At 44.6% G+C, this 22,954-nt stretch overlaps 1 protein-coding gene and 1 non-coding gene across 2 annotated transcripts; both read right to left on the bottom strand.

The window, feature by feature from the left end:
* Window positions 1-2,131: 2,131 nt before the first annotated feature.
* Window positions 2,132-14,084, bottom strand: LOC133459954 (hepatitis A virus cellular receptor 1 homolog). Its single transcript, XM_061740385.1, has 7 exons — window positions 14,028-14,084; window positions 12,877-12,962; window positions 10,979-11,332; window positions 10,803-10,865; window positions 3,304-3,377; window positions 3,034-3,124; window positions 2,132-2,907 (listed from the first exon to the last, which is right to left on the bottom strand). Exons 2-7 carry the CDS (start codon window positions 12,908-12,910, stop codon window positions 2,825-2,827), a joined length of 699 nt encoding a protein of 232 aa, XP_061596369.1. The 5' UTR covers window positions 12,911-12,962; window positions 14,028-14,084; the 3' UTR covers window positions 2,132-2,824.
* Window positions 14,085-20,732: 6,648 nt separating this feature from the next.
* Window positions 20,733-20,804, bottom strand: trnad-guc (transfer RNA aspartic acid (anticodon GUC)). The gene has a single exon. It is a non-coding gene; the product is annotated as a tRNA-Asp (tRNA).
* Between the last annotated feature and the right edge of the window lie 2,150 nt (window positions 20,805-22,954).

Below are 22,954 nucleotides of genomic sequence, written 5' to 3'. Positions count from 1 at the left end.
GCTCTGCAGGATAAATCATTCAAACTGCCAGGTTTTCCTCTCAACAATCAAGGAAGATTTAGTCCAAATAAAATGAATGCATTACATATTTATCAGTCAAAAGTGAATGAAACAATTAAGAATAAGATTTATGTAAAGGCCAATAAATGCTTTTAGATACATAAATGACAGGTTTATGATTTAACATCAATAGATGTGAATGATTGAATACATCCACTGGTTGTAAAGCATTTAAAGAAAACATAGCTCTGCCCATTTTATTGAGGATCAATCCAGTTGATGCTTGTTTAGACTTTGGATAGCAAAGTATCCCAGAATGTATTTCACTTCAAACAGGAGTAAACATTTTTAACAGTGAAGTTTTGTCGTTATTGTGAGGTGGAGTGATAGTTGGCAAAATAATTTTCCAGTTTTAGTTATTCATCTTCTCACACTCCTGTCAGCAAGGTTTTTTCAGTTCAGCCTGACTCTTGGACAGTTGCCTCTCCAGTCAGCAGAAGATATTCACCAGAACATCAGATATTCACATTTTCATTGCAGAAATTAATCATCTATTAAGTCCACACTTAAAAACCCAGAAGTGCAGATTCACAAAGTCAGTAAACATTAAAACAAGTTCCGAATTTAGAAAACAGGAACTGAAAGGTGTATTTGTCACTCAAAACAGGGTGGTGAGGGCGTATGACGGCAAATGGTTTATGGAGCACCGTCCAATCTTCACTTCCTGTTTGATGCGGTCATCTGTTTCCTGTATAAAAACCTCGCCTGGGAGTTTCATTTCTTCACTTCTTCAGCAGCTGAAATGTGACATCTGAGCTCGTCACTGCAAAAGCGTTCCCACAGCTGTACATCCTCTGAATCTCTCAGAAGATGTAAATTATGTAGTCACTCAAAAATGTTTGACTTTGGACATTTACATGAGTATTTTACAATAACTCTAAAAGTAGTTATTCTGATACCAGCATGAGTAATACTTGACGACGCTGCTGTAAATAAGGGAACCAGAGAGTGTTTACATCTGTGCAACATTCCATAGTCATTTTCATCCCCTGGTAACAGATGAAACGTGTGAAAGTAAAGATATATTTAAATCTTAAAAAGATGATGCAATAATAATAGAAACTAGATTGGGAAATGATTGGAGAAGTTGGGTTGAGGTTGCTGCGACTGCCCGTCCGTGATCTGTGGCTGGCAGCTGAAGAACTTCTGATCAGTCTATAAAAGTTTGTGTGCAACACTCAACAGAAAAGCACAGAGTCAGAGGTTTCCACGGTGACGAATTCACAGTTTCATTTAGGGAAATCCTGACTGGCTGTTAATGGTTTCCTTGATTAACCAAGTCAAACATTCCATCTGAGTAAGACTGAAAATGCACCGACATGGTCCGAATCAAACTTTTTTTTTAAAGAAATTGTGACCCCAAGACCCTCAAGACATTTCAGCAAAGGTCAATGTAAAGTTTGTGTTTCTCAAGCAAAGATGTCAACATTCAGGGAAGTTTAAAGAACAAAAAACATAATTTTCATTGCAAACTATGAGTAATTCTGACATGCAGTGCAAGCAGTGACATTAACTGTATCTAGACTGTCTGCAGTATGTTCAAGGATTTGAGAACTTCAGAGAAACTTGGTGAGCAATCTAGAACATGATGATCAGAAGAACAGGAGCAAAATTATCATTTCAGTTTTTCTTGCGTTTAGCTGTTGAGCGTTTACAGTTAACCAAGACTTGATAGTAGTTAAAGAGTTTGAAAGAGTAATTTGGACAGAAACAGCAGATAAGACATCCATCCATCCATCCATCCATCCATCCATCCATCCATCCATCCATCCATCCATCCATCCATCCATCCATCCATTTTCTAGACCCGCTTTATCCTTTGCAGGGCCAGGGGGTAAGATGGATTTTATCAGCATGAATATGGTAAGAAATATTGGTAAAAGATTTTTATTAAGTGTCCAAGAGGCAACATGTACAAAGTAAACAAGAGAGATCCAAGAACGAATTTCTAAATAAAATAAAACTGGAAAACCGCAAATGCACATCTTTTAATCAGTTGCTGTTACTCATGACAAAATAAATACACACATTTTTATGTGCATCTAAATAAACATGGCATTACATTTAGCAGACGCTTTGATCCAAATCAACCTACATTAGAGAATGCAGTCAACTTAGTTAAGTACAAACTAATTGCAGCTTAGACCAAATTCAAGAGCAGTTTAAGAATTCAGAGAGGGCAAAGCCACAATGAGTCACTCTTAGGGCTTGTCGAGCAGCTCAAAAATATGTGCTAGAGCCAGTTCCAAGTAGGTTCTACAAAAGGTATTTTCAGAGCCACGTGTTTGATCTACAGTACAAATATTTTTGATTCCAGTTAAATCAGTAAGAATTCATCCAGAATTTCCCTGATGTTTTATGATTTTGGTTGTTTATAATCATCACGGCCCCCGCCCATGACGTAGCGGTTAGTGCTTTCCTTGCAGCCAGCAATCAAAAAGCAAAAGAACTGGTCTGGCAATAGCTCTGAACTAGCGCTGGAACTGCTTTAGTCTAAAAGCCGTATCTGAGTTGAAACGCTGAAGCAGGAGTCATCAGAGACAAAGTTTTAAAACCCTCAGGATGACAGACGGAGGAGATTCACCAAATGTGGTGTTCAGCATTATTTAAAAGCAGATGTCCTGATACAGAACCTTGTGGCACTCCTACTTCTAAACAAGTAGAAAAGGTAAAGAAAGAAGAACATTTTATGCTTCAGTTCCAGAGGAAAAAAGGTTCAATTAATGATGACTCTTCTGTTTCGGGACAGAAACTTAAGTCCGACTCAGAAAGAGTTTTCCACCTCCTGCTCCTCTGATTGGTCCGGCCCGCTGTGAGTGTCTGATCTCTGTCCAAATCTCCAAATTCCTGCAACACAGAGGGTGGATTTTCATTACACTCTTTCGTAGAACAAAAGGGACAGACTAACTCTCTCTGTGTGTGTGTGTGTGTGTGTGTGTGTGTGTGTGTGTGTGTGTGTGTGTGTGTACTGACTGTAAGCAGCGGTCAGCAGTAGAGCAGGGATGAACACGAGGAAGGACAGTCTCAAAGTGTTTCCAACAAACATCTGCAGAGTGTTTACACGCTGAAACAAACAAACAGATGAACAATAGGTGAACAAACACAAAAACACTCAAACTGATGAATAAATAAACAAGTGTTGAGTTGGTCTCTGCGAGCACATTTGGTCATCATCACCTTTCTTCATATGGGATGTGTATGTTCACATTCATGTAAAATGTAAGCGGATGAGTCATGTGATACCTGAGCAAGAGTCACTGTTGGCTCTGTGCTGACGTATTCTGTGACATCACTTCCTATCTTCTCTGTGACTCCACCTGAAATAAACACATGAAAAAAATCCCACTTATGCTAGTTGTTGCTTGCGTAAAGAAACTGTCTCCAGGTTACGAACTGCTGGTTCCTCCGGTCAAACGATTTTAACTTTCTTCTGGACTCTTCTGGGTGGACTAACCGGACCACGAGGAAGCGGGTGACTGAAATCATGATCAGCTACCAGCTGTTAATTGGTCGTTCAAACTCCAAGTCTTGGCCGACCGGTGGGTTACCACAACTGGTCTGGACCTGAAAGTGGTGGGCAAGGTGACGGCGGGCCCCAGCGGAGCTCGGTCCATCATTGTTTCAGCTGTGGCTGCAATAGGACCTGATGGAGTTTTATTCTGTTCAGCATCGTAACTTAGCACAAGCTAAATAAACCCAGTTAAAATAGCAAACTACAGTACCTGGAATAAGGTGGGCGTGTTCTAGCTCCACTCATAAGGAAAATTTGAATGTCACCAACTAAGCATGTTTCAGTCAGATGTACATAGAACTCTTAGTTCTCTTGCTAACGGATAATTAAACTGATATATCTTCTCCTATCTCTCCTATTTGTATGTCCTTTTTGAGCCTTGTGCATAGAGCCGGTGTTTATCTCTGGTTTCTGTAGCACAAACGAACAGGTGGTAACCGACCCCAGGATAGGACGCTAGTCTATCGCTGGATACTTCCCCTAGCAAAGCTATTCATACACCTGGGTGAAGTGAGGAAAGCCAAGAGTAAAGCATCTTTCCCCAAGGATGCACAAAGTGACGCCAGTGCTATAACACGAAATAATTCATGTAACTCTCTCAGATAAGTCACGTTGTGGCTTGGAGTTATATAATTTAAAGCAGCACAAAGTAACTTTCAGCTTTTGTTGAGTTTGGCGGCTCTTTTGGACAAAAGCGGTAGTGCTTTACCAGAAAGAACACTACATTTCCTATGAGCACCAGCGCGTACTGCCGGAAAAGTCCTGTCCCCGTCGCGTGCATTTGTTTTGATGAGAGAAGACGGGACGGACTTTCAAAACTACTTTTCTGTTTTCAGCGGTCGTTGGCAGGATGGATAGCGACGAGGTAATGTATCTGTTTTTGGCTAAAAAATATAATATGATGATGTTGAAAAACACTAAGTTCAACTTGGTTTTATTAAGTTGTTTCAGCGAGATAATCCAATCCAATCCAATCCACTTTATTTGTATAGCACATTTTAAAAACAACAAGGTTAACAAAGTGCTGCACAATGAGTAAAATAAAACATGATAAAAATAGTAAAAAACTAAAAACAGAGTAAAATAGATAAGAGCACATAAAAGCACGAAATAAAAACACACCAGACAGACAACAACCAGTGTTCTATTTCGTCCCTACTGACCGCCAGGCGGTGCTGTAAGCACTGGATATCTTCCCTCGCGCATGCGCATGTCGAGTACAATACCAACAATGTCACGTCACCCGTGACCCCTGCATGACCCCCGGAAGGGTATATCTTCCGGCGTCAGCATGGGATCGGCTCCTTTATTCTTCTCGCATCGCGCGTCTGAAGTACGGCGGGTTTCTTAGGGAGGAAAAAAAGGAGCTTTGTGAAGCTCCTTTTTTTCCTCCCTAAGAAACCCGCCGGCCTCTGTGCAGCTTCGTGCCGTAAGGTAGGAGTAACGATTTTTTTCGTCCTCCGAGGAGCTGTGGCCGATGCGGTATTGATGGTGTCGGGTGGCGGCGGCGTCTCCCCGCCCCGCCCCCCTGCCCAGCTGACAGAAGGTAAACTGTCAAGCTGCGCCTGACACCTGATCACAATCTGCGCAGGGAGACAGCGTTTCGCTTGCTCTCCCCACTTATTAATGTGACAACATTATTTTTTCCTTGCAGATTATTTTTTTCTTTTGAAAAAGAAAAAAAAAAAAAAGACGGAAAAGGATTATTTTTTTCTTTTGAAAAAACAATACAAACACCTTTTTTGGTCTTTCTTACAGCCGTGGTGAAGGCCACGCCCCTCTCCCACCGGCTCATTTGTGGTGACGGCAGCGTTTCGCTCCCTCTCCCACTTTATTAATGTGACATTATTTTTTCCTTGCAGATTATTTTTTTCTTTTGAAAAAAAAAAAAAAAGAGAAGACGGAAAAGGATTATTTTTTTCTTTTGAAAAAACAATACGAACACCTTTTTTGGTCTTGCTTACAGCCGTGGTGAAGGCCACGCCCCTCTCCCACCGGCTCATTTGTGGTGACGGCAGCGTTTCGCTCCCTCTCCCACTTTATTAATGTGACAACATTATTTTTTCCTTGCAGATTATTTTTTTCTTTTGAAAAAAAAAAAAAAAGAAAAAGGAAAGAAACGAGAGAGGATTGTTCTCTTCTTTTTGAGTAAAGACGCCTATTTTTGCCTTTTCTCATAGCCGTGGTGACGGCAGCGTGGCACTCCCCTCTCCCGCCTGCATATTGGCGGTGACGGCAGCGTGCTCGCTGTGGTGACGGCAGTGTTTCCGCTCCCCTCTCCCACTGACACACCTGTGTTGACGGTAGCGTGGCCCTCCCCTCTCCCGCCTGCATATTGGCGGTGACGGCAGCGTGCTCGCTGTGGTGACGGCAGCGTTTCCGCTCCCCTCTCCCACTGACACACCTGTGTTGACGGTAGCGTGGCCCTCCCCTCTCCCGCCTTCATATTGGTGGTGACGGCAGCGTGCTCGCTGTGGTGACGGCAGCGTTTCCGCTCCCCTCTCCCACTGACACCTACGTGGTGATGGCGGCTCGTCCGCTCCCTCTCCCACCGGCACATCCGTGGTGACGGCAGCGTGACCGCTCCCCTCTCCCACCGACACATTCGTGTGGACGGCAGCGTGACCGCTCCCACCGACACATTCGTGTGGACGGCAGCGTGTCCGCTCGTCTCTCCTACCAGCACATCCGTGGTGACGGCAGCGTGTCCGCTCCCTCTCCCACTGACACATCCGTGCTGACGGTAGCGTGGCCGCTCCCCTCTCCCACCGGCATATTGGTGGTGACGGCAGCGTGCTCGCTGTGGTGACGGCAGCGTTTCCGCTCCCCTCTCCCACTTACACATCCGTATTGGCGGTAGCGTGGCCCTCCCCTCTCCCGCCGGTACATTGGCGGTGATGGCAGCGTGCTCGCTGTGGTGACGGCAGCGTTTCTGCTCCCCTCTCCCACTGACACATCCGTGCGGACGGTAGCGTGACCGCTCCCCTCTCCCGCCAGCATATTGGTGGTGACGGCAGCGTGCTCGCTGTGGTGACGGCAGCGTTTCCGCTCCCCTCTCCCACCGACACCTACGCGGTGACTGCAGCGCGTCCGCTCCCCTCCCCCACCGGCACATCCGTGGCGACGGCAGCGTGACCGCTCCCACCGACACATTCGTGTGAACGGCAGCGTGTCCGCTCCTCTTTCCTGCCAGCACATCCGTGGCGACGGCAGCGTGTCCGCTCCCTCTCCCACCGGTCGCTGTGATGGAGCGTTCATGCCCAGGGTGCATGGCCGCCCTGGACCCTGCGGATGACCAGGACCTCTGCGTGTCGTGCCTCGGCCCTGAGCAGCGGGGCCGTTGGCCAGCCTCCCCTCATCTCAGCCGGGGTCTTCTCTGAAGCGATCGGCAAAGAGAGTGGTGGGGGTCCCCAAACGACGGCGGATGACGAGCCAGCTCTCCTCGAAGGTAGATCGCTTGGCTGCCGACATGGAGCAGATGAGGGCGCCCCTCCTCAATCTGCAACCTGGTACTGGCCAGGTGGAACCTGCCATGCCAGAGTTTGCTCTGGGGTCGCCACCGCCGCTGCCGGGGGACGCCATATCCATTGCAGCCTCGGCGAGCCACTTCAACGTGTCATCAGGGGACCCGGCCTCACAGCGCTCGGGGTTCTCCTCGCACCGGCCCCCGGGCCTCGCCCCCGGCCGCCTGCCCACGGCGGCCGGCGCGGCTTTCGGCGGTCTGTGAGTCAGCCTGCTGGTGACTTTCGCCCCCCTGTGCGCGGACCTTCCCACCAGCGTCGGGGCGTTGATCCCGACCGTCGCCCCCCCGGGACGTCCGGAGCCCGGGGGAGACGGCGCTATGGCCACGGAGCCGGTCGTCAGCTACTTTTCTGGCAGCAGCTCGGTTACTGGGCTGCCTGCTCATTGGGGCCCGGGTGGTTTCCACCCTAGCCCGGGGGTACGTTTTGCATTTCCGACACCGGCCTCCTATCTCCGGCCGGGTTGAGATGACCATCGTCAGAGACCCGGCAAACATTCCGGCTCGGGCTCAGGTGTTGCCCGCCCTACTGGCCAAGAGCGCCATCATGCCGGTGGACCCCCCGCCGCGGCCTGGGGGTTCTACTTGAGCTACTTTCTCGTCAGCAAGAGAGACGACGGACGTCGTCCCATCTTGGACTTGAGGGACCTCGACGAATACATGCCCTTCCGGAGGCTTGACCACAGCAGATGCTCTGCGTTGGTCAGGAGGAAGTGGTTTGCAACTGTGGACCTACAGGGCGCTTGTTTCACGTGCCGGTCGCGGCACGTCACCGGTGGTTCCGGGGGCTCGCCTACCGGGGCCACCGTTGTCGGTTCAGGGTGCTCCTGTGCGGGCTCTCCCTGTCACCGAGGATTTTTTTCACCAGGTGCGTGATGGCAACCCTTGCCCCTCTTATACCTTTGGGCCTGCTGTCGCTACGCCCCCTGCAATGTGGCTGGACAGCCTCGCCTGGATGCCAAGAGGCACGGGCGCAGGCTGGTCAGGGTTTCGCGGGTGTGTGTCTATACCCTTGCACCCTGGAAAGGCGGGACATTCCGGCTGAGGGGTGTGCCCTTAGGCGCTGTCCCCTCCCTGCCGGGAGGCTGTCATCAGTAGTCCTCCCGGGTCCGCACGCGCCACATCAACGTGCTGGAGCTCTGGGCTCTGCACTTCACACTAACATTTTTTGCAACTCCTGTGGGGGAGGCGCGTGCCGGGTCGGTCGGACAGTGTGTCCACTGTTCCTTGATCGGCCACCAGAGGGGGCCCCGACTCTGCACAGCTGCTGCAGGTGTCCCGGGGCCTCCTAGCGTGGACAGCTCCTCGCCTGCCCGGCCTTCGGGCGATGTTCCTGCCTGGAGACAGGAACCGGGTGACGGACTTCCTCTCCCGGCGCAAGCCGCCTTTGCAGAGGGTCCTCCAGAGGGCTCACGGGCTCCTCTTGGTGGCCCCCTTCCGACCGGGGAAACATAGTTTCCACTGCTGCGGGGGCTCTGCTGCGACACAACATGACGCCCCCCAGAGGGACCGTCTTTTCCAGCCGGAGATTCAGGTTTTGCACCCCGACCCCGTCGCTTTTGGCTCTGAGTCTGGCCGCTGCGGCGCCCGACCCATTGTTGTCAAGCTGTCCTGAACCCGTCAGGGCTGGCATCTCGAATGCCCATGTGCCTCCCACCCGCCTCTGGTATGAGTGCGAGTGGGGGAGATTCTCTGCCTGGTGTGCAGACGGGGCAGAGGACCCTGTTCTTTGCCCCGTGGCCACGATCCTGGGGTCCCTTCGGTCCCTCCTGGATGGTGGCCGTGCTCAGTCCACTTTAAGGGTGTATGTGGCGGTCATTTCATCGCAACATGCCCTGGTTGAGAATGCCACCGTGGGGTGCCGCCGGCTGGTTTCTCTTTCTCAGGGGGGCTCTGAGGCTGCCCCCCCCGAGGAGCCCAAAGGCCCCAGTTTTCGATTCCATTCGATTTTTATATAGCGTCTAATACAACAGGTGTTGTCTCTAGACGCTTTCCAGAGAACCTGAACATAAACGTACATATAAACCCCCGAGCAGTGTGGGACCTGCCCATGGTGCTAGGTGCCCTCTCTTCTCCACCCTTTTGGGCCCTTGGCCCGGGTGGGCCTGAAGTGGCTCTCTATGGAGATAGCTTTTCTCCTCGCCATGACATCGGCGAGTCGATGAGTTACATGCCCTGTCAGTCAGCTCAGGGGCTACGTTGTGGCCGAACGTGGCGTTCCTGCCCTAGGTCCTGCAGAGAGTGGGCCAAGCCCTTTGTGCCCCGTACGGGCCCTTGCTGCTTATGCTACCGCGCCTGTGCGACGGTCGGAGCAGCTTGTTCTCTGCCATGGTGGCCCCAACAGGGGGCGTGCTGTTTCTGGACAGCTCCGTCCCACTGGGTGGTGGACACCGTCGAGCGCGCCCACAGGGCCAGTGGCCGCCCCTTACCAGTGGGGGTAAGGTGCCACTCGACCAGAAGCGTTGCGGCTTCTTGGCTGCCCTGCAGGGGGTGCCTCTGGAGGACATCTGCACCGCGACTTCATGGACGTCGCCAGACACGTTCTCCAGGTTTTACCGGATCAATGTCGCCACTCCCCAACCATTGGGCGTGGTTCTACTCCCGGGTCCTTCTGCCCCTGGTCAGTGGGGTATGTGACCGGGATCCTACGTGACATTGTTGGTATTGGTCATCCAGTGCTTACAGCACCGCCTGGCGGTCAGTAGGGACGAAATAGAACGAAAGTTACGCCTGTAACTACGGTTCTATGAGTCCCGGATGACCGCCAGGCCTGCCGGTCACTCCGAATCCTCGTGCTCTCGCGAGAAGATTCTAGGAGCCGATCCCATGCTGACGCCGGAAGATATACCCTTCCGGGGGTCATGCAGGGGTCACGGGTGACGTGACATTGTTGGTATTGTACTCGACATGCGCATGCGCGAGGGAAGATATCCAGTGCTTACAGCACCGCCTGGCGGTCATCCGGGACTCATAGAACCGTAGTTACAGGCGTAACTTTCGATTCATAAACATAAAAGACAGGACAGAGACCACACAACTCTCACGCTGGATTAAAAGCCAAGGAATAAAAATAAGTTTTAAGACGAGATTTAAACATTTCTACTGTGGGGGCCATTTTAATGTGGGGAGGTAGCTCGTTCCAAAGCTTAGGGGCTATAACTGAAAACGCCGGGCCAATGTTTATTCTTGTCTGGGCATTTTTTATTGTTTTTTGTCCGGGCATTCAGCTTTTTACTCTCCCGCTTTCTTTTTTCGCTTCCTCCGATATAACTTTTATTTTCTTCGTTTTTTTCGCTGCTTCGGCCATGGGCTCTGCGCTCCACGCCCCGCCCAGCTTTCGTCTTGACTACGAATCGGGAAGGAGGGGGAAGTGACGTATGCCGTTAAGCAGTCAAAGCCGTAAAAATGTTTAAAGTTTTTTAGTGTGGCAGGGTTCCTACCATGCACCTTAAAGTTACATAGTGCCAGTGAAGGCGATACAGACCCCTCAGACTATGACAGAGGTTCATTAAACCTGTTGGAAGTTGATGTACCATCACAATGACTCAATGACTCAATGACTGGAAATATTATATTAAGGTGGAAAAGTTACATAGTGCTGCTTTAACTGAACTAATGTTGATGTTTATTTTATCAAATCATCAGATCTGGATTGATTTTGTGATTTTGGATCATTTCAAAGCGGTGCATCAGTCCTCCATCACTCCTCACCTTTGCTGGTGTTCTCGTGCTTTGGAGAAGGTGAAACTGGACTGGTGGCTCTCGTCTCTTCACCTGACGTTGATGGTGGGATGGTGGTAGTAGCAGAAACAGGAAGTGAACACATCCATGAACAACACATGACCCATGAAAACAAAACAATTCATGTAACTCAGAATCATTCTGACCTGTGACAGTCAAGTCAAAGTGATGTTTGTCATCATTCAACAATCCATGTATCTGCACCCTGCACCCGTATCTTCCAGCATCTTCCTCTGTGAGGTTCAGGATCGTCAAAGAAACGTCTCCTTCTTCCAGTCGTCCCAGTAGCTGGTACCTGCTGGGCTTTCTGGTTCCTCTGGCCACTTTATATCCATGTAGTAGTGGTGTAGTGATCAGTTGATCGTTGCAGCCCCTTAAAGGTATCTCTCCTCGACCCCAACAAACACCCAGAGCTCCGTAAGTCTTTCTGTCGTATTTACAGGGAAGAGTGATACTCTGACCCGTCAGACCAACAACACTCCTGCTGTCACACTCAGAAACTGTGAAGACAGAAGAACAGAAGTCCGTTAAAGTTCAGAGTTCTGCTCAGCAGACACATCACAACTTCCCCTCCAGCCTAAGCTCCGGTTTTAACGAGTCGAACCCAGTTCTGGATCAAGGCACCAAACTTGTGACTTTTATCACAAATTCTTCAATTTGCCCATCTCTTACCAAACAAGACCACACCTGTCCAACCGCTGCTCTAACACCCCAGAACCACCTCAACATATAGTCAAAGTCATCTTTATTGTCAATTTTTAATAAAATACAGAAATCAAAAGTATGTTTCCCTCTTGTCCAATATAAAATAATAATAAGGGTCAAGGGTTGGGGGAGAATGGATCTGGTGTGCGACTTGACTAGCCGTTCAAAGCACTTCATTATGATGGGAATAAGTGCCACTGGACGGTAGTCATTAAAGCAGGACGGTGTGGGTTTCTTTGGCACAGGTATGATGGTGGTGGCCTTGAAGCACGATGGAACGGCAGCTTGTCTCAGAGAAGTGTTGAAGACATCTGTGAAGACATCCTTAAGTTCCTCTGCGCAGTCCTTCAACACACGACCAGGGATGTTGTCTGGACCTGTTTTGCCTTGCGGGTGTTGAGAGTGGAGAGAGTCCTCTTCACACTAGCAACAGACGGGCACAGGACCTGGTAATGGGGAGGGGACGAAGTCTTACATGGACTTGTGCTGTTTTGTGCTTCAAACCGTGAACAAGCCATTTAGATCATTCAGAAGAGAGATGTTGCTGTCGCAGGTCTTTGGCTTGGGTTTGCAGTCCGTGATGGTCTGAATGCCCTGTCACAGGCTATGTGTGTCTCTGCTTTCTCTGAAGTGAGTGGTTATCTTTCTTGTGTAATCCTTTTTAGCTCTCCTGAGGCCATGGGACAGGTTGGCTCTTGTTCTTCTCAAGCCGGTTTCATCCTTGGTTGTTCTTGATCTTCAGTAGCCGACGGACTTCCCCTGTCAGCTATGGCTTCTGGTTATCCCGGATGGTGATGGTTTTTGTGTGGGTCACATCATCAATGCACTTCCTAATGTAGGAAGTAACAGTGTCTGTGTGGATGTTGTATGTGGCTGCCAGCTTAAACATACCCCAGTCTTTTGTATCAAAGCAGTGGAGGCCCCCTCTGGCCACAGTCGGACCTGCTTCAGGACCAGTCTGGAGGCTTTCACTCTGGGTCTGTATGCTGGCCTCAACATGACGGTGATGTGGTCAGAGAGTCCTATGTAGGGTACGGGTGATGCCTTACACCCAGAACAACCTCAACATCTACCAGCGGACAAAGTCAGACGAAAACACACCCTCATCATCTTCAAGCAGATCAGATACTTCTTTAGTTATGCAGCTAACTAAAAGTAGAGTAAAGAGCACAAAACAGCCTGAATCTACGACCATGAAACACTCGGAGCAGAACAACCACCGACAGCAGAGCAGGTCAACACTGCTGATGATCCTCGGTTCAGCTCAAACAGCAACCACACGCAGAAAAGATGAAGGAAAGCAAGTGCGAGGTAATAAATGTGTATTGTTTCAGAGTACCTGTTAGGAGCACGAGCAGCAGCACGACCCTCATGGTGGACGCTGATCAACCGTCAGTCAAATATGAGTCACTCTGAGCTGACAAACTGAAGCAGAGACAAAGTGTTTAGAAACCACAGGATGACAGGAGGAGGAGACTTTCACCAGATGTGGTACATTCACACGGTTGTACGATCTTGATCAGGTCTGGGCTGCAAGAAGAAAAACGCTGACCTGGAGCTCTGCAGGATAAATCATTCAAACTGCCAGGTTTTCCTCTCAACAAAACAAGGAAGATTTAGGCCAAATAAAATGAACGTGTTACATATTTATCAGTCAAAAGTGAATGAAACTATTAAGAATGAGATTCATGTAAAGACCAATATAAGCTTTTAGCAACCTGATCTCACAAAAATCTGTGAAATGCCCACGACCTCTTACCACTATTTTCCGTGGTACCAACACGGAAAGTGGTATAATTCCGTGTGTACACCACGGATATTGCATGCATGATGCAAAGTCAATGGGATCCGTGGTCGTGATATATACACGGATTATGACATTATTATTATTTATATATATTCTAATCGATCTGAGTCGGGCTGAAATTGCAACGTCACCAAGCTGAGGGCCACCTAATGGCCAGAGTATGACATCTCACAACTCCTTCTCACCTGCCACACTCAAAATCCATTAACAGCAACAGCGATATTTACTTTACAACTAAGATTTGGTACAACTAAAAATGGCAAGCAAACCTGTGGTGCAACGAGGAGGTCCACAAGTTTTATCCAGAAGGGGCTGGATGGGGCAATTCATTTTGGGCTGCCTTGCCATGAAGGCCCCGCCATTCAAGCCTTGATATGCGGCTTTCAAAAAGTCGAGAAAAGTTGAGGTGGAAGAGAGGTGATCTTCTAGAGCATCTCCAACTGGTCCAGGCAGATAGCCGGACTCCCTGAGTCTGGTTCTGGTTCTGATGGGGGATTCTTCCTGTTAAAAGGAAGTACATCCTCTCCACTGTGACCTGCGCGTGTGTGTGTGTGTGTGTGTGTGTGTGTGTGTGTGTGTGTGTGTGTGTGTGTGTGTGTGTGTGTGTGTGTGTGTGTGTGTGTGTGTGTGTGTGTGTGTGTGTGTGTGTGTGTGTGTGTGTGTGTGAGAGTGTGTGTACTGACTGTAAGCAGCGGTCAGCAGTAGAACAGGGATGAATACGAGGAAGGACAGTCTCAAAGTGTTTCCAACAAACATCTGCAGTGTTTACATGCTGAGACAAACAAACAGATGAACAAAAATAGGTGAACAAACACAAAAAACACTTAAACTGAAGTGATGAGTTTTTGGTCTCTGCGAGCACATTTGGTCATCATCACCTTTCTACATCAGGGATGTGTATGTTCACATTCATGTAAAATGTAAGCGGATGAGTCATGTGATACCTGAGCAAGAGTCACTGTTGGCTCTGTGCTGACGTATTCTGTGACATCACTTCCTGTCTTCTCTGTGACACCACCTGACATAAACACATGAAAAAATCCCACTTACAACCAACCTACCCATTTAATCAATAAGTTCATACAGCTTCAGTAAGAGCTTGATTAACAGGTTTAAAATTCTGAGTCAACGTTATAAACAACTCTAACTTTATTGTAAATTTTAGCAGATATTAGCAACAACAAGCTTATGTATTCTATATCTATATCTATCTATATCTATCTGCAGTTGTAATGCTAGCTGTTGCTTGCGTAAAGAAACTGTCTCCAGGTTACGAACTGCTGGTTCCTCCAGTCAAACGATTTTAACTTTCTTCGGGACTCTCCTGGATGGACTAACCGGACCACGAGGAAGCGGGTGACTGAAATCATGATCAGCTAGCTGTTAATTGGTCGTTCAAACTCCACGTCTTGGCCGACTGGTGGGTCACCACAACTGGTCTGGACCTGGAATAAGGTGGGCGTGTTCTAGCTCCACTCATAAGGAAAATTTGAACGTCAACAACTAACCATGTTTCAGTCAGATGTACATAGAACTCTTAGTTCTCTTGCTAATGGATAATTAATACTGATATATCTTCTCCTATCTCTCCTATAACACAAAACAACATGTAACTCTCTCAGATGTCTTTTGTTGTTACTTGGAGTTATATAATTTAACTGAACTAATGTTGACGTTTATTTTCTCAAATCATCAGATCTGGATTGACTTTGTGTTTTTGGATCATTTCAAAGCGGTGCATCAGTCCTCCATCACTCTTCACCTTTGCTGGTGTTCTCGTGCTTTGGAGCAGGTGAAACTGCACTGGTGGCTCTCGTCTCTTCACCTGACGTTGATGGTGGGATGTTGGTAGGAGCTGAAACAGGAAGGGAACACATCCATGAACAACACATGACCCATGAAAACAAAACAATTCATTTTAACTCAGGATAATTCTGACCTGTGACTTTCAAGACAAAGTGATGTTTCTCATCATTGAACCATCCAGGTACATTCACCCTGCATCCGTATCTTCCAGCATCTTCCTCTCTGAGGTTCAGGATCGTCAATGAAACGTCTCCTTCTTCCAGTCGTCCCAGTAGCTGGTACCTGCTGGACTTTCTGGTTCCTTTGGCCACTTTATATCCATGTGTAGCGATCAGCTGATTGTTGCAGCCACTAGAAGGTATCTGTCCTCGACCCCAACAAACCTCCAGAGCTCCGTGAGTCTTTATGTCGTATTTACAGGGAAGAGTGACACTCTGACCCGTCACACCAACAACACTCCTGCTGTCACACTCAGAGACTGTGAAGACAGAAGAACAGAAGTCCGTTAGAGTTCAGAGATCTGCTCAGCAGACACAGATGACGACTTCAGCTCATGGACTGTCTACAAAGAACCAGAGAAACCTCCTGTGACATTCACCAACATGTTGATTTGGTAGCAACAACCAAAATTTGGATGAAATTGACAAATTTAATCAGAATGATGTCAGATAATCTTGTCCCGTCCCAGGTCTGTTTGATCCGACTATTTGTACGAGTAAAAAAAGGCTTCAATAGTACTCTTCAGAAAAATGCTGACGATTTAATGGAGGGTTCATGCAGTTCTTCTGATACATGTGTGGGAGAGGCCCGAAAAGACCCAGTCACCACGGTGAAGCACGGTGGTGGGAGCGTGATGCTGTGGGGCTGTCTGGCTGCTCTGAGCTAAAATAATCTTGTTTGGATGAATAGTATAAAGAAATCTGATGCCCTTCTCGCTGTAGGTTACTTGGTCCTCCAACATGACCCAAAACATACGTCTGACGACACCAGAACCAAAGACTGGGCCTGTTAGCAGTGGTGGACAGTAACGGAGTAAATTTACTTGAGTACTGTACTTAAGTACATATCCAGAGGATTTGTATTTTACTTGAGTATTAGATTTCTTTGGTACTTATTACTCTTACTTGAATACATTTCCAAGACAAATATTTTTACTTTTACTCGAGTAAATTTCTAGGAAGGCTGAAAAGTACTCGTTACTTTCAAGTCTGCTCTTTTTTCTTCTTCCCTAAAATCCTATTGGACACAAGCTGTTTTTGTCAAAGGAGGAGACCTATCACAGTGCACGCTCTCCACTGGGATGTACGTAAAGCGGGAATACGTCAAGCCTCCTCAAAACGATACCGCCAAAGTAGCCTGCGTTTGTCAAGACAGAGCTGCAACAAGTCAAGCTATAGCCGCAACAATTAATTTAGAAAAAATATAGTAATTTACTGATGTGAAAAATAAGAAATTTACTCTTACTCTTATGTTTACTTAAAGTAAATTTAAAAGCATTTACTTTTGGATACTTAAGTACCTTTAAAAGCAAGTACTTTTCTACTCTTACTCGAGTAATATTTTGACTGAGCTACTTTTACTTGTAACGGAGTAAATTTTGACCAGTAGTATTTGTACTCTTACTCAAGTACTGGGGTCGAGTACTCTGTCCACCTCTGCCTGTTAGTCACAACAAAAAACAAACATCACAACAAGGAGATGAAGAAATACAAGTAAAAGGTAATAAATGTGAAGAGTTTCAGAGTACCTGTGAGGAGCACGATCATCAGCACAACCTTCATTATGAACTCCAACTAACTGTCGGCACACGACCGACAAACGAGCTGGGAAACTGAAGTACGTGTTAAAGACCACACAATGACCGAGGGAAGAGGAAATGTACATCAACGTGATTACATTTCTAACTGATTAAACTCAAACCACAGAGAATAGTTCTCAGGGTCAAAACCACAACTCTGAATTTCTGAAAACTGATGAACTGCGAACCTCCTGGAAACGGCATCAAACAGGGGCGAAAATCCCGGGGGGGACAGGGGGGACAAGTCCCCCCCATTAGTAAAGCTGTCCCCCCCTAGAATAATGTGAGACAGAATTAATAATTTTGGAACAATGCAGTAGTATTTATTAGTGATGCACCAAAATGAAAATTTGTGACCGAAACCGAAATCGAAAATAATAATAAACAGTAAAATCTCATTACACTTAAAACAAGAGTCATCACCAGAAAAATAACTTGTTATTTGACAATTTTCACCTGTTTCAAGTAAATTTTCACTTGAAATAAGTAGAAAAATCTGCCAGTGCGACAAGATTTATCTTATAAGCAAAACAATCTTGTTCCACTGGCAGATTTTTCTACTTATTTTAAGTGAAAATCGACTTGAAACAGGTGGAAATTGTTGTTTTTTTCCAGTGATGAGTCTTGTTTTAAGTGTAATGAGATTTTTTTTAACTAAAAATGAGACATTTTAACTAGAAATAAGACAAATATTCTTGTTAAGATTTGGGGTTTTTGCAGTGTATTATGTCAGATGTGCTGTATTATTGCCACCTTCCACCTAATACCATTGTTTTGTATTACTCTAAGAAAGGTCTTCTGCCTGTTTGCGAGATAGAGTTGAAAATGTCAAAATGCTGTATTAAAGGAAGGCTAAAACTTTTATTCCTTGTCCCCCCCTGGATTTATTCTCTAAAATGTTACTGTTTATTGTCCCCCCCAACTATGAAACGGGATTTTCGCCCCTGGCATCAAAGTCATAGCGCTTCTATCCTAAGTGACCCCTGAGATACCTGGTGTCACAGGACCGTGATGTACTCCTGATAATTTCCCTGCTCTCTACCTGGAGTGCCGGACAGAAGGGCAGCATGTTTATCCAGCAGTGCAGGACGTGCATGGACGTTATTCAGAAAGAAAGGACACAATGAAGCTGTTGGTTCAAGGTCTATTCTCTGTGGGAGGATGCATGTGAAGTACAGTATGTGGTTGTTTTGTTATTGATGCTCAGATCTGAAGACAAAAAAAGGATCCGGCCAACTACTGAACACAACTGACATTGTGCCGCAGCGTGTTAGAATAAACAGAAACTCTTATGTCTCCTTTTACAATCGAGAGAAGGCGTCACTTCCTGCTGTAAAGACAACATAAGGTGTGAACAAATAACACCAATAAGATAAAAAAAATACAATAAATGTAAGTAAGTAGAATATAAAAATCTACAATAGTGTTATTGAACATGTTTGGATAGATTAAGTGACACTCACACGCCTGCCTGATGGAAACCGTTCGTACAGATGATGGGCTCCTTTCTGATGTTCTTTGTTTTTAGAAGTAAAGGAAACTAAAGATGTCTTTGAGAGAAGGTATGTGCATGTTTGTTATTTTCTGCGCAGCGTCGATCAGCCTCTGCAGGGCCTTCTTCTCAACTGCAGAGCTGCTCCTGAACCAGATTAACGTGCTGGGGGTGAGGACGCTCTACAGCAGGGGTATTCAACTAGATTCGGCCGGGGGCCACATCTGCAAAAGGACTGTATGGAGAGGGCCGCACAATTTGAAAATGTGGGGGTTTTCAAAATGTATTTTGCACTCAAAGACGAAGACTTATGTAAATATAATACATTTGTATTATACATTTGAATATATCTAGTTTACATATGAATTATGTATTAATTGTCTCCAGATTTAGTAATTGTGAATGTTAAATATAATATTCAGATAAAGAAATATTATTTTGAATGCAAGTTCATTTTGAAACCATGCATTGTGCAAACTTAATGAAATTGATATTGACCTACTTTTAATAAAACACGCCATAATGACAAAGCACCACTTTCCACCAAGATTTCCTTATTTGAATATTATATTAAGCATTGAGCACAACCATTTTAGTCCATAGTAGCCAGTTATAAAAACATTATTAAAAAAATATATATTTTTTTTTCAACAAACACCCCCTTTTTTGAAATATGACCAGGGGCCACATAAAAGCTCCTGGCGGGCCGCATGTGGCCCGCGGGCCGCCAATTGAATATCCCTGCTCTACAGAGCAGTGGTGGGAGGACAGCAGCAGATGTTGTGGCAGGTTAAAAGGTGGTTGGTCGGATGATGTTAAAAGCTCAACATTAGTCCACAAATAACAGCCTTGTGTATGTGTGTAAAGCAGTGAAGATGACATCGTCTGTTGATCTGTTTGATTAATATACATACTGGCAGGGATCCAGGGTGATTGGTTGGATGGCCTGGTCTGTAATCACTAAGCTCTGTTAAAGGTGGGTAATGGTAGTGGATGTTTTGAGACAGGAGGGGACAGAACACTGTTGCATGGCAGTTTCCATGGGGATGAAGTCTGTTTCATATAAGATATACAGAGGTGGGTAGTAACGAGTTACATTTACTCCGTTACATTTACTTGAGTAAGTTTTGGGAAATTTTGTACTTTTAGGAGTAGTTTTGAATCACTATACTTTTTACTTTTACTTGAGTAGATTTGTGAAGAAGAAACTGTTACTCTTACTCCGCTACATTAGGCTACGTTGAGTTGTTACTTTTCTTTTATCCCTTTTATCTGCGTACGCGACAATCTCATGACATCATTGGGTGATTCTTTGGGAAAAATGTTTGTTTTTGCATGTTTTGTCACATTTACACAGATTCAAACACACACAGAGTTTATATAAGTTCATGTTTGTTCTAGTTCTGCCTGGTTAAAAAAGAAAAGTACAAAGGCTTGAAATTTTGTGCTACTTGTGCTTAATTTATTTTTTTATTCTGTTATTCTTTTATTTATTTTATTATTCATTAAAGTACTTGAATTTACTTTAAGATTATTTTAATTTAATTTAAGTTATTTTTTATTAATTTTAATTTTTTTATTGATTTAATTTGCCTGAAGATGATTATTTTGTACTTTTGTCTGTTTGAATGGTTGTGTTAAAAAAAATGAATCAGACGTTACTCAACAGTTACTCAGTACTTGAGTAGTTTTTTCACCAAGTACTTTTTTACTTTTACTCAAGTAATTATTTGGATGGCTACTTTTTACTTCTACTTGAGTCATATTATTCTGTAGTAACAGTACTTTTACTTGAGTACAGTTTTTGGCTACTCTACCCACCTCTGGATATATATATATATATATATATATATATATATATATATATATATATATATATATATATATATATATATATATATATATATATATATATATATATATATATATATATATATAAAAGACTTAGACTGAAAATGCACTTAGAGATTGCCTGATCCATCTTTTTTCCAGACAAGAAGTAGCTTCAAATAACATTTCGTTGAAAGATCCCAAAGCCATTCCTTCAAAAGTGGGTAGAAAAGTAAAAAAAATAAATAAAATAAATACAGTTAGTCTCCCCGTCGGGGACCCGAACTTCGGTCTCCCACCAGGGATCTATTTTCGGCCACTACACTCGGCCCATTAATGTTTATCCGGCTCCGAATGCTGACACCATTGATTCGGAGCGGAGACTTTCTTCCAGTGATCATCGAGTAATCCGTAAATGATCTTGCGTCATTCAAAAAAATAAAAAATAAAAAAAGTTGTAGTCTCCCCGTCGGGGAATCGAACCCCGGTCTCCCGCGTGACAGGCGGGGATACTCACCACTATACTAACGAGGACAACCATAAAAACTGCAGACAACACATGGCATTTTATACATGCCGCGCCAATTTCCCTGGCGGGGATTCTTTAGCTAAATGGCCCTAAACGGATTCCCATTCATTTTCAATGGTAGTGCTAAACCACTACCGATGTGATATATTTCCGTCCGCTATGAGGCGTTTCTCTACTTGTTTTTTACACCTGAGAATCTCCATTCACTCTACTCGGACTTCCTCGGAGACCACAGACCAGTCGTATCAACAGACAACGACATTCCGACTCTCCAAACGAGTTTATCAAAGGTAAGAGACTTTTTTCTTGTTTTAAATATGACCCTACAGGATGCATTTACTGTCATGTCATGTGTGTTATGATAAACAATGTCAACCAATCAATATTGTAAATAATAAAACTATCTTAATCAGTGTCTATTCGTCTATCTTAATGTGCAGTTACTTCCTTTGGCAGCAATAATATCTCTACAAAATGCAGGATTTACACTAGCCAGTAAAATTAATCTAATAATTAAACTAATAACACATTTACACACTTAATTATTCCCAAGTCCCAAGTATTTTCAGTGTTTTCTAGTCATTTTACTTCACATTTGATACAAACCACAACCGGGATTCGAACCCTGTTCTGTGTGGAATCGAAGAAAAAAAATAAACAAAATAAGCTGTTTCGCCTTCTGCACCTACACGTACATTGTCTGCTGAGTTAAACGTTTTGAGTACTTCAAGTGAATTTGAGAGACAAAGTTTATGCACACATTATTTTGCAATTAATATCAACTGATATTGATTTATGTAGCAGGAAAATAAAAAACAAAACATAGGGATCCGCATGAAAACAACACGAACTCAGATTTTATAAAATGAGTTGATTCTGTGGTGTGTGCTGACATCTGCTGGCCAGATGATGGAACTGCAACTCTGAGAAACACGACCAAGGAAGACTTCTCCACTTAGTTAATTAATCCATCAGATTTAATCACACGACTCTGTAAAATTTAAATATTGGTTGAATTTAATATAATTACGTTTAAAACATGAAAATATCAACATAACAAACGGCTGAACAACGATGGCAAAACAATTGTTTAAAACTTATACTAATGACAAAACATAACAAACGTAGGCCTATTCATTTACACCATCCACGAAGGTAAAAGTTAGTTAAACTTTAGGGATTGACTTTGGACATAACTGAAGAAAGAAAAACATCACGTCATGATCTCCAGGTTTTATGAGAGTCTTATGGAATGCAAAGGCAATTCAACATTATATGTGAAATTGAAATGGGAAGAAGAATTGAATGTGGAAATTTCATCAGAAGAATGGTATGACATGTGTATATTCCAACATACTTCCACAAGCTCACACCAATGGAGAGTGTTTAATTGGAAAATTGTAATGTAATTCTGTAATTCTGTATTTTATAACGCCTAAGATCCAAAGTAAAAAAACATTAACATCTTATCCTTGCTGGAGACAATGTGATACTTTAAATGCACATCATGCACATATTTTTTGGAATCGTGAAAAATTGAAATCTTTCTGGAAAAATGTACATTCAGTTTTGACAAAAGTACTTGGATATGAGATTCCATTAACATGTACTGTCTTATACTTGTGTCATATTGCAACGGTAGTGCAGGCAGAGGATCACTGGTTGGTTAAGACACTCCTTACAGCTGCTAGGAAAACCATCACTAGAGCTTGGTATAAACCTGAATCGCCTACTTTTAAACAGTGGCTGGATATTATTAAAGAAATATGGACGATGGAAAGACTGACCCATATCCTGAGTTTGAGGGAAGGGCTATTTGAGAAGAGATGGCAAAAGTGGACATTTTATCTACAGAAAGCATAAGGATGCGGACCTCTTTTTTCTTCTTCCTCTTTTCTTTTTTTGCATAGATTATTAATGTGCTAACCCACAAGTTTGTTTGTTTTTCTACTTTTTATTTTTATTTGTTTGTTTGTTGCACGGTGAATATACAGATATTTATTTTTTGTGATCTGGTAAAAATGTGCAGTTGTAAAAAACTGAAAATCTAATAAACACAAAGTGGAAAAAAAAAAAAGAAAAACATCACGTCAACTTATCTTATTTGATAATCATAAGTAACCAAACACAACCGTCGTCAAAAACAAAATCAGAA

This window comes from Cololabis saira, chromosome 14 (genome assembly GCF_033807715.1).
Source record: "Cololabis saira isolate AMF1-May2022 chromosome 14, fColSai1.1, whole genome shotgun sequence".
Taxonomy (NCBI): domain Eukaryota; kingdom Metazoa; phylum Chordata; class Actinopteri; order Beloniformes; family Belonidae; genus Cololabis; species Cololabis saira.
The sequence above is the reverse complement of the archived record's forward strand: the minus strand, read 5'-3'. Positions and strand labels throughout refer to the sequence as shown.